The sequence below is a fragment of the Typopeltis vanoorti genome, chromosome 9, assembly GCF_054136105.1.
Source record: "Typopeltis vanoorti isolate ZY-2024b chromosome 9, IOZ_Tvanoo_1.0, whole genome shotgun sequence".
Classification (NCBI taxonomy): domain Eukaryota; kingdom Metazoa; phylum Arthropoda; class Arachnida; order Uropygi; family Thelyphonidae; genus Typopeltis; species Typopeltis vanoorti.
Window position 1 is genome coordinate 132,199,245 of NC_143557.1, and position 17,963 is coordinate 132,217,207.

General features: G+C 36.0%; 1 protein-coding gene across 5 annotated transcripts in view; it reads right to left on the bottom strand.

Moving 5' to 3' along the window:
* LOC150103577 (uncharacterized) overlaps positions 1 to 17,963 on the bottom strand; it is an 88,926-nt gene that overhangs the window by 33,587 nt on the left and 37,376 nt on the right. For 4 of the 5 annotated variants that reach the window (XM_090398297.1, XM_090398298.1, XM_090398294.1 and 1 more), the window contains 2 exons: positions 12,138 to 13,700; positions 5,487 to 5,606 (listed from right to left, as the gene is read on the bottom strand). In XM_090398297.1, the coding sequence (XP_090254423.1) occupies positions 5,487 to 5,606; positions 12,138 to 13,700 (1,683 nt within the window). The remainder of the gene's footprint in view (positions 1 to 5,486; positions 5,607 to 12,137; positions 13,701 to 17,963) is intronic. The other variant, XM_090398295.1, reaches the window with a different exon arrangement.

The following is a 17,963-nucleotide window of genomic DNA, read 5'->3' on the forward strand; positions in this document are numbered from 1 at the left end:
CTGAATATAATTAGATTTCTCAGTACAGTCCATGTATTTACCTCTATGCACTTCTCCACTTGAGTTCTTGTTGTTTTTATCATAGGGAGAATTTTGATTGCTACACTTATAATGTGATAATGTCCTTTCAGGGCCGAAGTTCTGTTCTCTGTCACTAACATCTAGCCTTAGTTGTCTAGTGTCTTGGTAATCTGTTCCTTTAGTCCTTCTTCTGTGATCACTCATTCTCTTGTATCTCCACTGACTCTCCATAATAAATTTAGTTTAATCCTTTATCCAAGTGTATGCAAACAAAGTTTGCGCCTGAAAGTATCTTCAGGACTGGGGTAAAGTGGTACAACACCAGGCAACTCCTTGCAAAGGTGGAGCAAGCTACCAAAACTCCTATCTCAGTATCTCCCATAATGCAAAACACATCTCCTTGCGGATATGTATAAGGTTATGCATTAAGTGAAGGGCCACTACCCAGACTAGTTTCGACCTTTATTGAGGTCTCTTCAGCGGGAGCCAGGCCCAAGTAAAGATACCAAGGCAGAAGCATTAGCAAGGTCATCTCCTCCTATAGGAGCTGCCAAAAGCTGCCTTGCTCCACCTTTGCAAGGAGTTGCCTGGTGTTGTACCACTTTACCCCAGTCCTGAAGATACTTTCAGGCGCAAACTTTGTTTGCATACACTTGGATAAAGGATTAAACTAAATTTATTATAGTCTAACCAAGTGAAAAATAAACTTTTAACATCTTTCTCTAAATCCAGAGTAATTTAATAAAAAGGTGGCACACCGTTTGGCAGTTCCTATAGGAGGAGATGACCTTGCTAATGCTTCTGCCTTGGTATCTCCACTTGGGCCTGGCTCCCACTGAAGAGACCTCAATAAAGGTCGAAACTAGTCTGGGTAGTGGCCTTTTCCTTAATGATACTGAGATAAGAGGGTTGGTAGCTTGATCCATCTTTGCAAGGAGTTGCCTGGTGTTGTACCACTTTACCCCAGTCCTGAAGATACTTTCAGGTGCAAACTTTGTTTGCATACACTTAGATAAAGGATTAAACTAAATTTATTATAGTCTAACCAAGTGAAAAATAAACTTTTAACTGACTCTCCACATTTCTTATTCTACTACGTAAGGCAGTTACTTTGACAAAATTTACCTTAACTATTAGTTGATTATTAGTGTCAACATCTGATTTAGGCATAAATATTTGTTGTTATGATGGCTCATTAGTATCTAGTAGTGTTTCAGTCTGATAAAGCACATCAGAATTTACATCACCATCCTTTTTAGTTGATTGACTTACAGACGACCTTTCCTTAGTAGATGGTTCCAATTCATATGGCAATTTAAACTGCTTTGTCTGTTGTCTTTGCACTAGTCCCATCATATTCATTATTTCTATTTCTTCTGATACATCTTTTCTTGTTCATCAGGGATACTTCCTTCTTAGAAAAATCACAGGAGAATTGATACTTTGCTAAGAAATTTGTTCCTAAAATAATGTGGGAGCTTAAGTTGGATGTAGTGGGGATAACAAGTAAATCTTGCCACACACATAATCCAAATCCTGGTAGGTAAATCCTTGCGTGAAGTTTCTCATAAGCTATGAAGCTCGAGTCTAAGAGAGTATTAATCCTTACAGGTTCTCTCAGCTTGGCAGTGCTCTTCCATAATTTGTTTTTTAAGGTTAAGAAATAGTCTATTCTGATGGTAGAGGCATTGCATCCGGTATCTAATAAGATTTCACATTTAGAGCCCACTGAAGCAATTGATGAGAATTAGAGACCGCTAATTCTCATCAATTGTTCTTAAACTTGTTTCTGAACTCTATTATATTTTCTGTGAAGTATGTGTCCAAATTTTGAGTACCATCTGCTATTAGAGTAGTTTCCTTTGTTATAGAAACAATTCCTGGCATAATGCCCAACTTTGTTGCAATTATAACATTTGGGAGGATCTCTCTGTTTTGTCTCTGTCTTAGGTTGAGTGATAATAGACATCTGTTGTTTAACATTATCTAGTCCTCGAATCACCATATCTAGACTAGCTAAAATGGGTCGATTTTGTTTTTCCACTTCATGTTTAATCATCTTATTAATTTTATCAGTTGTGGGGTTTTGGTCTGCTTGAGACTTTAAAGTAATAGCTGATAATTGTCTAACAACCTCATTAAGACTATCCATTATTGGCTGATTTAAGTTATTTACTTCCTGGTGAATTAGGGTTTGCACTTCTGTCATCAGTTTTTTTTTTATCGAATTGCTCTTTACTTTCAGTTATGCAATTAATACTACTTGGATTTCCTCCAATATTCTTTCCCTTTCCTTTTTCATCCTTATTTTTCTTTTCAACTTCAGATTGGTTCAAGGAACAACCAGTCTTATTTACAACATTTACAAGACTTACACTGGATGAGGGATAAGTCTCCTAACATTTGTTCTTTTTCTTTAACAATTTTGAGACACTCTTCTAAGGTGGAAATTTTCTTCTTATAGGCTGTTTCTCTTAATTCTGTTCTAACACCTTGGTGGAACTGTTGGAATACAGTCCAATCTAAGTGAGGTTTATCTACATTAGTCACATTTAAACTATTGGGTAATGTCAATAAACGATTGTGAAAATCAGTGACAGTTTCCTTATCTTTTTGTAAGACTCTCTGTAACTTCCATAAATTTGGACCAATACTTCTCCGTTTACAAAATGGAGATAGTAAAGCTTCCTTAACTTTTGAGTACTCAAATGTTTCTCTAAGTACTGGAGATTAGAAGTAAAATGTTCTTGCTTTACCAATTAATTTGTTTCTGAGCAATATCAATAAATGAAACATAGTCCAATTTGCTGTCTCTCTGAGTTTCTCAATATAAGTAAAAAATGACAACACATCATCAGATTCTTCGCCATAAAATTGAGGAAAGACCTGTTGTGGGTTCACTGTACGGAAAAATTCACTATCCTCCATTTTTGAGCTTGAAGAAACTGCAATAATAATCTATCAAACTTAATTCTCAACTACAATTTCAATTCTAAAATCCAAATTTACTTATTTCTTTGTCTGACTCTGATTCACAACCAATTCATAGTGATTTGCTTAATTTTACTTTTAGGATTTCTAGTATCAATTCTTCTACTATAATCACACGAAATTTTTTTAATTGCTTAACTTATTTTAGAGAAATCGCATCCTGTTGACTGCACCATTTAGTTGGATCATCCTTCCTGTCTTTTGATCCGCCATCTTGCTTTAACGTTGTTTTTATTAAGGTTAAATAATTGTATGTTGATTACTAATCCAAATATAGGGAAATTTCTATTATAATGCACCACCCTATATTCAGATTAGTCTATGCAAAATAGTATAATCAAGTATTAATTAACTTAAGCAGTCTATGCTTATATATAGGCCAATTTTACATTAACATTTGAGGTTCCCACTAGGTCTGATGATTTTATGAACAGTGCAGTGGAAAACAATCAGGCTAACAACAAATTGAAATCAATAAAACAAAACATTTAATGCAAGTTATATAATATATACATAAGCATACTTTGGATAAAAGATAATGCAAAATTAACTCAGTTCAACTACACATAACATTCACTTAACTTTTAGTATTAAACACTGAGCTTCAAAATCAAATTTCTCCCTAATAGGCAAAGATAGTTCTAAAGTTCTTTACCATTGAAATTCACAGCAAATATTTTATTAATTAGTCAGAAATTACTTAGTTCAGTCAAGAGGTAGTTATCATTTTAAGGGGGGGGGGGTATTAATCTTCTAGCTTCGGCATAATTCAGCATAAACACCACAGTTAATGTTAGGATTAAACAGGAGGAGATAATTCTTATAACCATCAGCACCCAAAAAACTGAACTCTTTAGGATTACCCTTGATCTCTTTGGCTAAGGTCTTCTCATAATCTGATTTAGCTTTTCTTACTATGCTGGTAACCTTCCTAGCTTGAGCCTTGTACTGCTCATGGGTGTACTGATCACCTTTCTCCTTGTAAATTCTCCATAACATTTTCTTTTTTTGCAGATCAAGCTTGATACTACTGCTCATCCATCTAATGCCTGCCTTGTTTGACTTCCTGACCATGGGGACACAATCTGATATTGCTTTCCTCAGATACCTGCTGATTTTATCCCATGCAATATGTTCTCCCATGTGATGGCTGCAAGCTCACTCCGAAGCTTGTTATAATTGCCAAACCTGTAGTTCCATATATATACCCCTTCTTAACAGAAAAATCCACAGATTTTGCAACCTCCCAAGTCAATACCACATGATCGCTTTCACCAATTGGAGGTAACGAGGACACCTTACCTATGCATATATCCTCTGAACCAATAACCAGGTCCAACACTCTCACACCACGTGTCCCTTCAGTTATGTGCTGTTTCAAGTAATTATCTTGTAGAAGATGTATGAACTCCATTTCCTTTTTGCTACGTGATATTTCCTCCTTCCAATTTGTATCACCATAATTAAAATCCCCCATAATAATCACTAAACCTGCACTCATTGCACTAATTTGCTGATGCATGAATTCAATATCTCCCCCTGTACTCCCTGGGCTATCCAATTGTATATTTGGTTGCATTGGTCACTATTTCGCACCAGACCGCCTCAAATAAACTCTCATTCGCATGTCTATCATCTTGATATACCACTTTCTTTGGCTGCAACACATCAGCTATCATCAACAGTACTCCTCCCCCTGTTCTATCTTCTCTATCCTCCCTGAAAATACTGTACCCATCACATTCAATTCCAGTGACCACATCTTCTACTGACAGCCAAGTTTCACTAATGCCTACAACTTTTGGTGAGATTGCACTGACTAATGCCAAAAGTTCTTCTCTCTTATTTCGAATGCTTCTTGCATTGGTATACAAAAATTGCAGATTCCCTCTAGATCTTGTACCAACTTTAGAATGATATATAAGTCACTAATTTCAGTAGTCCCATGCCGATTTTTATCCCCTCTCTTCTGCAATTTATTCTGCGAATAAGGATCAATAAATATACAATCAGTGCTAATGTTTCTCTCTCTTACATTCAACCTTTTCAATATTAGTTTCCCTTCCCAATTACTTCAACTTGTTCAGAAAACAGTAACTTCTTCAATCGCTTATGTCCTTCCATGTTCAGATGCAGCCCAACTGTCTTTTTCCTTCAAACACACTCCAAACAATGGTTAGTGCAGTTCTCCTACAATGAGTCCTTTGACTCCATGAAGATACCCATATAATAATAATAATGATAAATAGCAACAAACTGGAAATGAAATACAAAAATGACCAATGGGAACCAAAAAAACTATTGACAGATTGGTCATTTTTGTATTTCATTTCTGGTTTGTTGCTATTTATCATTAGTTATCATTATTTCAGCTTGTTGCAAACTACTGCAACAAGTTGAAATTTAAAGGTAGAAGACGACATAATATTTTACTACATTAATCTATTAACAAATAATTTTTATTAATAACTTACGTGCTCTCATTTTTTCTGCATGCTTTCCTTTACCACAGCTGACTAAAGTTAGCATCATGGATTTCCTCATGTAGCATATTGTATTAATCAGGGAATTATACAGGGAAGGTATTTCACCTACTGAATATAATTCAAAAAATCTATATCCATCAATTAATCAATTACATTTTAATTTGGTGGAAGCTAGTAACTAATTAAAATCCTAAAAGCAGTGTAATGATAATTTTTTAATTGAAATGCTATCAGTAAAATGAATTAAGTAAATTACTTTTCATCTAATTGAAATAATTCTGTCTCAACTGGTCAGCAGAGATGGAATTATTCCAAGAAAAAAATAAAAATAAAAATAGTACATCTCTCTTCCATAACTTTTTTATATGTGGCTCCAAGTTTTATAATCTTATAATGCAATCACACCATGGGTTGTCTAGGAATTTTCCTATTTTCATTAATTTTATATATTTTTATAAATTTCTTACATAGTTCTGAAACTTTATAATAGAGATCAAACATGGAACTTTTTAATATAATTATAAAAATAAAGTAAGCCTCACGTTAAAACTTTAATTTATAGTATAATTTTTGCCTAAGCATCATAAGTTTCAGTATACAGGATTATAGAACTGCAATCAAACAATAACAAACAATTCTAAAAATCCACCTTAGTAGCAAATGTAAGGTAACTAAAGCAGTCAATAATTTCCTAACTTAAAAAATCTCTCTCTCTATATATATACGTGGTTGGTCTGAAAAGTTCTCGGCCTCGACCATAGATGGTAACACTATCGGCAAGATTATTTTTTTTAAGTTGGTACACGTGTCATAAGCATCCATGAGAAATTCCAAGTTATTCTATCAAGTAGTTTGTTTTATACAGCTGTCTGAAGCAAAAGTATTGTGTGTATCCCTTGAAAATGGATAAAACTGAGTATCGTACAGTTATAAAATTCTTTGTAAAAGAAGGTTTAACGCCAAAGAAATTCATTCGAAGTTCATAAATGTTTATGGGCACTCTTCTCCTTCATTTTCGACAGTTAAGAAATGGGCTACCAAGTTTAAACATGGATGTACCAGCCTAAGATGATCCACGTGAAGGACGTCCAAAAAGTGTAACAAAACCAGAAATCATTGATCAAGTGCATGATATGGCATTGGATGACCAGGGAGTTAAAGTGCGTGAAATTGCTGAGACTATAGGCATTTCAAAAGAACATGTAAGATATATTTTGCATGAAGAATTGCATATGAAAAAGTTTTGCGCAAGATGGATGCCATGCAGATCAAAAATGCACTCACATGAAAATCCGTGAACAATGCTTGGAGCATTTTAACAAGAATAAAACTGATAATAAATTTAGTTTAATCCTTTATCCAACTGTAAGCAAAGTTTGCGCCTGAAAATATCTTAAGGACTGAGGTAAGGTGGTACATCCCTTGGCAACTCATAGAAAAGTGGACCAAGCTCTCATCACTCCTTGTCTCAGTATCTCCCATAATGCAAAGCACATCTCCTTGCAGACATGTATACTACTATGCATTAAGGGAAGGGCCACTACCCAGAACAGTTTCGACCTTTATTGAGGTCTTGTCAGTGGGAGGAAGACCCAGAGTGGTGATAGTAAGGCAGGAGCAATGGAGAGGTCATATTTATCTATACGAGTTGCCAATCGGTGTACCACCTTATTATTAAATTACTCTGGATTTATAGAAAGATGTTGGAAGTTTATTTTGCACTTGGATAGACTATAATAAATTTGGTTTAATCCTTTATCCAAGTGTAAGCAAACAAAGTTTGCGCCTGAAAATATCTTCAGGACTGAGGTAAGGTGGTACATCCCTTGGCAACTCATAGCAAAGGTGGACCAAGCTCTCATGACTCCTTGTTTCAGTATCTTCCATAATGCAAAGCACATTTTCTTTTGGACATGTATACTGCTATGCATTAAGGGAAGGGCCACTACCCAGACCGGTTTCGACCTTTATTGAGGTCTCGTCAGTGGGAAGCAGACCCAGAGTGGTGATACTAAGGCAGAAGCAATGGAGAGGTCATATTTACCTATACGAGTTGCCAACCGGTGAACCACCTCATCATTAAATTACTCTGGATTTAGAGAAAGATGTTGGAAGTTTATTTTGCACTAGTGGCCCTTCCCTTAATGCATAGCAGTATATTTGCTAGTAGTTGCCAAGGGATGTACCACCTTACCTCAGTTCTGAAGATATTTTCAGGCACAAACTTTGTTTGCTTACACTTGGATAAAGGATTAAACTAAATTTATTATAGTCTAACCAAAGGCAAAATAAACTTCCAAGAATAAAACTGATTTTGTGCATCGATTTATTACTATGGATGAGACTTAGATTCACAAGTACACACAGAATCCAAACAGCAGTCAAAACAGTAGATAGAAGCTGGTTGTTCAGCACCAAAGAAGACAAGGTCATGGCATCGGTGTTTTGGGATGCTAAAGACATTTTTTTTATTAATTATCTTGAAAAGGATATAACAATAACCAGGGAATATTATTCCAATCTTTTAACCAGACTAGACAAAAAAATTCGTGAGAAAAGACCCAGTTTGGAGAATAAAAAATCTGCTTTCATCAGGACAATGCACCTGCCCAGAAAGGTGTTTTGGCAATGGGAAAATTAAGGGATCTGCACTACGAATTGTTGGAACATCCACCCTATTCCCCAGATTTGGCTCCTTCTGACTTCCATATCTTCCCAAAACTAAAAATCTTCCTCGCTGGTCAGCATTTTTCTTCGAATCAAGAGGTGATTGCAGCTGTAGAGGGGTATGTTGCACATCTTACTGAGAACCACTACAGGAATGGGATAATGGTGCTGGAGCATCGCTAGAATAAATGTATTAGTCTTAAGGGAGATTATGTTGAAAAATAAAAATAATTTTGAAATTATAAATCGTTTTTTTCATTGTCAGGCCGAGAATTTTTCAGACCACCCTCCTATATATATAAAGAATTGAATGACAAAAAAGGAAAAAGGTTTAATAGTATCATACGATTAGTTTTGGCTTTTTACAGCCTTCTTCAGGTGTTTTTATAAAAGAAAAAACCTTAAACATTGAAGATAAAAAACAGTGAATAGCACAGGAAAGTTGTTGAAAGTTTATTTTTCACTTGGTTAGACTATAATAAATTTAGTTTAATCCTTTATCCAAGTGTGAGCAAACAAAGTTTGCACCTGAAAATATCTTCAGGACTGAATATGGTGTTGTACTACCTTACTGGGGTAAGGTAGTACAACACGGACAACTCGTAGCAAAAGTGGACCAAGCTAACATCACTCCTATCCCAGTATCTCCCATAATGCAAAACACAAAACACATTGCAGATATGTATAATGTTATGCATTAAGGGATTGGCTACTACCCAGACTAGTTTGGACCTTTATTGGGGTCTCTTCAGTGGGAGCCAGGCCCAGAGGTGGAGATACCAGGCAGAAGCAACAGCGAGGTCATCTTTACCTATAGGAGTTGCCAAAACTCCTATAGGTAAAGATGATTTTTAATTTCTCTGGATTTAGAGAAATTTAATAAAAAATTGCTCGAAATCCAGAGCAATTTTTTTATTAAATTGCTCAGGATTTAGAGAAAGATGCTGAAAGTTTATTTTCCAAGTGAAGTGAAAAATAAACTTTCAACATCTGTAGGTTTTCTGTACATTGAAATTTTAAGTTTTTCAGAAGAATGGGTTAGTTTCACGTTCAAGAAAAACTTTCACATTCTGAAAAACTTAAAATTTCGATGTACAGAAAACCTACACACACCAATAGATATCTCCATAGTCAGTCCCATCATTTCCCTGGTGAAGCTGGCGGAGAAGGATTCAATGATCTTACGTCGGCAGATATCAAAGAATTGTTAATTGATAAACCTCTTAGCGAAGATGAAATAGTGGAAATTGTTTCTGAGACTCCTGAAAGCGAAGAAGTTAATGATAATGATCAAGATAATCCTACTTTTACTGCTATAATTAATTGATATAATTAAAGAAGGTCTTAAACTGGCCAGTAATTTAGGCAATTATTTTGACTCACATGATCCAAATGAAGAACATGCTGGGAAGTTTTCACTTGAGCTTAAGTTGTTAATGTCTTCATACAGAGAATTATATTGCGACTTATCTAAAGCATCAACACAGCGATTAATAACTGAGTTCATGCCTAAAACTACTGAAACAACCAGTGGTACTTTTGTTCAAGACATGACAAGAAGAATTCCACAAGTTGAGGTGGAGGTCAATGACGATAATTCCATATCTAGTAGTTCTAGTGATATTACAGTCTCACGAAATGGAAAGCTTTCGTGTTTATTGTCAGAAACTGATAGCTAATAACATAATTTTTTTATAGAATCCTTAGCAAACAACTGAAATGAATATGTTTTTTTTAAAGTTAATAAAGTTCATTATATGTATGTGTGTTCTCCATGAAATGTAAATAAAAATCTTATGATCCTAACGAATTTAATGTTTGTTTATTTCATTATTTTGCTTATATTTCAGGTTTGGAAACCAATCTTCACTTTTTCTAGGAAGTCAGTAGTTCTTTTTACACGAATTCTATTTATGCGTAATTTTTAGGAACATATCTATCGCATAAAAAGAAGTTTAGGTGTATTTAGAAATTTATGTACATTTAATCATCCAGATACAACATTTATTTTACAAATGATATTCTAGCTTTTTCAATTTAGCTACTTGAATACAAATTCTACCCTACGGTTCTTCTTTTTGAACTGGTCAATAACATCATCATAAAAAGTTGGTTGTAACTTAATTTTCCCAAGCAACACGCAAACTTGAAAAGGCTGGCAGAAGCTCACTGGCTAGAGCTACGTTGACTACATATGGCCTGTGTTTAAGCAACAGAGTGAGACGACGTGAAATGGCTACACGTGCATGAAATCACAGTGCTGCTGCGAGAACCTGGAAGCTCCTACAACCGAGTAAGCCAAGGTAGCTTTCGCTAGACGAGCAAGCATCGGCCTTCGATACACAATGCAAAGCTCAATTATTGCCGGACAAGCTTAAGACGTCTTCTGTCTACAAAAATAAAAGCCTAAATAGAATACTTATAAATGCATGCATCTATTAACAAATAAATATTACTTCTCAATTAATGAGCTTGCACAGCAAACATGGAGAATTCGCCCCTGCTTGCCTTCCTTAGGAACTTAACCGAGTACAAGACTCATGTTAAAAAAATATGTCAAGGCCAGCGTCAACTCTGTGGCACATTTCTTCTGAATACGTGGTGATATATTATCAAGTCCCACAGCCTTATTTGCATCTAGTTTGCTCAACTTCCCATACACCTCTTGCTCACTTACAGTCAGTCTCTCCTCCCCGTCATCAACTGCTCTCAATCTCTCCATTAAGTCACATTCACAAGATTGAAAGACCTTTATGAACTGCTCATTAAGTATCTCCACCACACCTTCTGCAACAGCTGTCTTTATACCATTTTCTCTAATCAATGTCATCCTTCCATAATCATTCTTTCTTTTGCTGGCTATATATCGGAAGAACTCCTTAGGATTCTTTTTGGCTTCATTAGCTAACTGCTGTTTATACCTCTCTTTAGCTACCCTCACCAACCAAGTCACCCGCCTTGCCTGGTCTTTGTAGTCCTCATGGAATTAGTTATTTCCTCTTATGCTGCCTCATTAATGAATATTTCCCCAGTAAAACCTCTTTATACGAACGCCTCCAATTATGAACAAATCATCTTATTTTGCCATGTTATAATCTTTAGAAAGTTCAGAAAGTTCCCATTTAGCTATAAGTTCTTTCTTGAGTTCAATAGTTGGTCCGGGTGCTTTATTTTTCTGTTTATTTTCATCACTGCACTTTTAGGAGCCATATTAACTAATTATTAAATAAACACTTCAACACAACTGAAAAAAAAAAAAACACTTTGAATTAGGGAGTAAATTTATCAAAATTACAATACACACTAAAGAGTGGATTTACAGCACTTGAATAGAAACAAATACACTGATGCAAACCAATCAGCAACTGCAGAGATAATGCAAGCTCACATGAGCATTGGTGTGTTTCTAAAACAAACGTTTGCCAATCAGTACAATTATTTTTCAATGGAAAAGTTCCTAAAATGATTTGTTCATAATTGGAGGTGTTCGTATAAAGAGGTTTTACTGTATAGGAAAGGATTAAGGGGAAATATTTAGCAGATGTCTGCCAATGATGCAAAGCTAGGAAGAGATAGCTTTGCATTATTGCATCATTTGCTCATCCTGCAAGATGAGCAAAATGACAAAGGATAAAGGCTACCAGTTTAATGAGGCCAAGTGTTTGGTCATTATTCACTTTGGGATGAAGAGATCACAGGCCATGTACTATTTACAATATGAGTTCAAGGAGAGGTACAATAATTATTGTGAGAATAACAGTTTAGAGCATGCCCCCCACAATGAGTATTTGACTCCATGCACACACAAAAAAAATAATAATGATAATAACAACAGAAGACTGAAAATGCAAGAGTTTGATAAAAGAACAGTGATAAAGATCATCAAGGATAATTGAATACTGCTAATTGAATAGAGAATATTGTTTTCTGTAGCAATGATATTCATTCAACTTAAATATTCCAGTAACATACCTTTAGCTTTTGAAGCTCGAATCTTGCATGCAGCTCTCCAATTAGGTTTCCTTATTTTTCCTAATGCAGAATGATTGGCATGAAGCACAGTAACTGATCTATCAAAGACTTGCTTTCTTGAAGTTTTCTTACTGTGTGACTTGATCTTCGGTTTAGATTTACCACCATATTGATTGTGAGGTTGTTTATTGTTATCGCATTGATTACTTTCTGAAAAAGCAGCTTCATGGTCACTTTTCTTTTCACAAACACACTCACTATTTGTAGTTTTCTCACAGCTGTCAGTTGCTACGATAGCTTCAGAATTTGATAAGCTTTCTTTTTTCAGTGATGGATACTCATTTCCTTGATGTGAGGAATTCAAAGACAATGGGATATTTTCATTATTATTCTGAGCTGAAACAGAAGTGTCTACAAACTGAGGATTATTCCTTTTATCAACAAGAACTTGAGACTCTGGCATATCTGATATTTCAGAGGAATTTGAAATTGCCATAGATTCCCAATGATAATGTAATTCAGTTTTAGGTGACCCATTTCTTAAAGTGTTTTCAGGATGAATATTAACAGTAGAATTCTTGCATGCTCTGTCATCTTTCATTTTGGAAGCATTAACATTTGTTAATGAAGAAGGCTTTGGGATTTTTGTAATACCACTCTCCTTAATCTTTAGATTTCTAGCATATTCCAAATATGATGCAGAATTATCCTGTCTTGACAGGCCTGTCAAACTACTTGCTGTTTCTTGTTCATTATTAAGATTATTCACTAGTAAAGTATTTTTCCCAATTCGATCATACGATTTTCTAAAGACAATTGACATATAGTGATCTGAGATATGATTAGTTCTTTTAAACATCTTCTGTGCTGCTAAAGAACATATTTCTTCATTCATAGATTTATAAGGTTTTCCTTTTGTGCATGGTAGAGGAGATGATCCAAGATATGAATATATCCATGGGAGAGAATGAGAGATAGTGAATTTATTTACCTCAAAAGAAGAGCCTTTATTGTGTGATTTGTGTCTTTTACGCTTCCCATATTTTACTCCAACTTTTTTCCACATGTTTGTTAGATCAGGTGAGTGTGATGATTTTATCTTCACTTCTTCATCTTTCTGAGTGCATGCTTTTTCCATGTTTTCATCAAGTGTTAAATCAATAACATTAACTATTTTATTTGTGTCCATATTATCAGAAAAGTTTGGTCTTGCCTGTTTTGCTTTAAGTTTCTTATAACTTTCTGTATTTAATAAATCCGATGAAAGCAGTGAATGACCTTCTCTTGGAGGCTGTTGTCTAGTATGAAACAAATAAGCAGAATTTTTTGAGGAAGACGAAACCTGACTCTGCTGATCTTGAAACCACTCAATTCCAGCCATGCGAAAAAAAGTACCAGGTGGTACTAACTTTGGTAAGTGAGGAATATTAGAAGTTGGTTTGTTGAATCTTCTGGGAAAAACAGTATTAGAAACAGACAACAATACCTTTTGGCTTGTATTACAATCCGGAGAATATACCCAGGAGGATGATCCTGGAAATGTAAACCTTGAATCTTCAAAAACTAGGAGAGAAATAAATATTCAAATTATTATTTTATAAACAACAAAAGCTGCTCTTGAAAAATATGTTTAAATGATTAGTGATATTTCTAAATTTTACACATCACATAAAAATTTAATTACTCAACTTTCATTATGCTTGGTGAGAATATATTGTTGGAGGTAGAGGAAATAAGAGATCTTGAAGTGATAGTGGCTAAGGATCTAAAATTTAGGGGACACATCGCCAAAATTGTGAAGACAACACAAAGGCATCTGGGAATGATACGGAGGACACTAATGTGTAGAAATAGGGAGATTCTTGTTCTGTTGTACAAGGCTTTGATTAGGCCATTTGTGCCCAGATTTGGTCACCGTGTTTTCAGAAGGATGAAAAGATGTTGGAAAGGGTCCAAAGGCGACTGACTAAGGTAGTTTCTGTCCTCTGGAATGTCGAGTATGAGGAAACATTGAGAAGATGTAATTTGCAGAGTCTGGCAGACAGGAGGAAGAGGTGAGATATGATAGAGACTTATAAGTTGGTAAGGAGTTGTTATAGGATCAATGGTGGAGAAGTTCTACAGAGAATAGTGGGAGATCAGGGGAGAACCAGAGGTCATCCCTGGAAACTGTATAAAGAGGGTGTGAGAGGCAGGTTTTTTCCATGCAGAGTTGTGAATGAGAGGTTAGTGTCTGCAAGGAGTTTGAGTGTGTTTAAAAGATGGTATGATGAGATTGTGTGTGTGTGTGTGTGAGAGAGAGAGATAAAAGGACCTCCCAGATGAGTCTTTGACTCCATGAGGTCTTGGGATAATAATAATAATAATAATTTAAAAAAAATTTTTTTTTTATTGATTGCTAAAATATTTACATATACAATAAACATCTTGAGTGACATTGCAACTTATAATTTTACAGAATTCAGCACTAAGTGCTGCATTTTCTACATTGCATTTCAATTAAAATTTTTAATAATACTTTTTTGCTTCTATATTATGTATTTACAACACATGTTCTTCTAATATTAACAATAAAGACTATACAGAATAATAATAATAATTGAGAAAGATTGATAAAACATACAAATTTCTGCATTTAGTTATAATGATTACTTGTAGATGAGTGAGGCAAGTTAATCCCACCTACTTTGAAGCTTGGGTTAGCTTTTATGCTAACCCAAGGATTTAGCCTTCACTATTAGCGTTGTTGCTACTGTTTATGTATGGGATGTAGTCAATGGATGCTAGTGATTTGCGATGTGTATATTAGTGTTAATGGTTTCTTAACTTTGTTGGTATATTTTCCAGAGTTCGTTTTTTAATGTTCTGTAGTTATCTACGTGTTTTAACTTTCTTGGTAGGTTGTTGATTTGCGTGGGTATCTGATGTGATCTCACAAAAGAACCGTATCAGTTGTTGAAGGGTGTGGGAATGTAGAGAGTTGTCGTAGGTCGTGTTATACGATATGTGTCTCTGTTTCGATAGGTGATGTCGAAGTAATTTCTTGTTAATGTCATGTAGTATTTCAGGTTTTTAATGCTCAGAATTGTGTGTATCACCATGTGCTTTTCAGATATTGATTGTTGCATGTAAGGTGTCCAGATCACTGTTGACACAATTTTCCTGTGTAGCGTTTCTAATTTTGTTAGGTGGCTGTTTGATGTATTTGCATAGACTGTTATTCCGTATCTGAGTAGGGATTTGCAGATACCATGATATAGGAGTTTTTTTATGTTGGGTGGAATAATGTCTTTAACTTGGAAGAGTTTTGCTGCGATGATCCAGAGTTTGGTGTGTAGGTATTCTATATGTTTTGTCCATTTAAGGTGGGAATCTATATAGAGACCGAGGTATTTTGCGTGTGTTACAAGTTTGATTTCGGAACACTGGCAGGTATTTCTGTTGTTAATGCAGCGGTATGTGTGACAATGTATCAACAGTGATGCGGGGCGTATGATTCTTGGGTTGTGTATTATCAACATCTGTGTTTTGGTGCCGTTGATTAGAATTGCATTTTGGTGGAAGTATGTCGTGATTTCATTTATTACTATTATTACGGGCAACTCCAGGGAGTCATTAGACTCATCGAGGGAGGCCCCAAATCATATTCATCACAACTATTTGACATTCATACAGTATCTATCATACCTCGCCTTAAACTCATTCACTGTCACAGCATTCACTACAGACTCAGGGAGCGCATTCCACTCATTCACTACTCTAAAAGTAAAGAACCCAGCTCTAACACCTTTACTAACCACACTTTTGCCCAGTTTCCATGGATGTCCCCTAGTCCTCCCACAACCAGCCCTGTTCTCAAAAATATCTTCTGAATTAATTTTATAGAAACCCTTCAGTAATTTGAATGTGTCAATCATATCTCCCCTCCTCCGCCTATCAACCAATTTTTGCAACCCACAAATCCTCAACCTGTTCTCATACGGTTCATTCCACAGACCTGCTATCATCTTGGTCACACGCCTCTGGATCCTCTCCACCTCCTCCCCATCAAGAAGAAACCTAGGTGACCAAATCTGAGCACAGTAGTCTAGATGGGGTCTTATCAAGGCTCGATAGAGAGGAACAATAACCTGCTTGTCCCTGCTTGTCAACGTATTCTTCAGCAACCAAGTGATCCGATGAGCTGTTTTGGTCACTTTTGCAATGTGTCCCCTAAATTTCAATTCCTTATCTACCAACACTCCTAAATCTCGTGCCTCATCAATTTCCTGGAGCAGGGTTCCACCAATGCAGTAAACTGCCGCCAATCTTTTCACCCCAAAATGCATAACCTTACATTTTGCCACATTAAACTGACATCCATTCTTCTTAGCCCAGACCTCCAATCTCTCCAAATCATCCTGCAAAATTTTGACGTCATCTGCATTCACTATTGCCCTACCCAACTTCGCATCATCTGCAAACAAATGAACTGTTCCTCTCAGATCATTTCCTATATCATTTATGAACAAATTAAACAGCAGTGGTCCAAGAACAGATCCTTGTGGCACACCACTAGTCATATGCCGTCTTGTGGACTCTACTCCCGAGTAAACCACTCTCTGATATCTCTCCGTCAACCACCCTCCTATCCATCTCACCAGCCCTATGTCCATTCCCATATGCTGCAATTTACTGATTAGAATTCCATGTGGAATCCTGTCAAAGGCCTTGGCAAGGTCCAGTAGAATCACCGTAAACCCATTACCCTTATCCAGTTCAGCCGTCACTGTGTTATAATACGTGAGCAAGTTACTGAGGCATGACCTACCCTTCACAAAACCATGCTGTCCCCGATACAGTATCCCATTTTCTTCTATCCAATCTTGTATTTTCCTCTTGACTATTTTCTCTAAGACCTTGTGCTGTCCCCGATACAGTATCCCATTTTCTTCTATCCAATCTTGTATTTTCCTCTTGACTATTTTCTCTAAGACCTTGACAATGATTCCTGATATGCTAATCGGTCGGTAATTTACAACAGCAGTCTTGGAACCACCTTTATGCAGTGGAACTATTTTCCCCTCTTTCCACCCGCTCGGGACTAACCCAGACCCGAGACTCAAATTAAACAAAATGGTCAAGGGTACTGACAATTCTTTAGCTGCTTCTCGTACAACACGAGTTGGTATACCATCCAATCCCACAGATGTATTGACATTGAGGTTACGCAATAGACTACTCACCTCCACTTCATTAACCACAATTCCCGTATAATCTACTGGTTTATTCGTTTCTGCAATGTCACCACCTGGATGATATACTTTTGCAAAGTGCTCACTCAGTAACTCAACTATCTCAACTGATTCAGTTACCTCCCTACCATCGGCATTCTTTAAAATCAATCTGCCATGTACATTTTTCCTTTTACTTGCTACATATCTAAAAAACTGTTTAGGATTCTCTTTAGCCTGCATGGCCAATGTTCTTTCGTAATCCTTTTTTGCTTTTCTTACCACACTCGTCACCCTTCTGGCCTGCGCTTTATACCGTTCATGTGCCTGCCGGTCACCCTTCTCCTTAAATTCCTCCATTTAGGTCTTGTTGTGCTTTGCAGAGAGCTGTGTTAATGTCTGTGTGGATTGCTAGTAGTGCAGTGTCATCTGCATATTGAAATATTTGACTTCTTATAGATATGTTATGAACATCGTTAATGTATATGTTGAACAGAGTGGGTGATAATATGGCACCTTGAGGTACACCGTGTTTTACTTGTATACTCTGACTGTGACATGTACCTATTTTTGTTACTTGTGTTCTGTTTGAGAGGTAGTTCTTGAACCATGT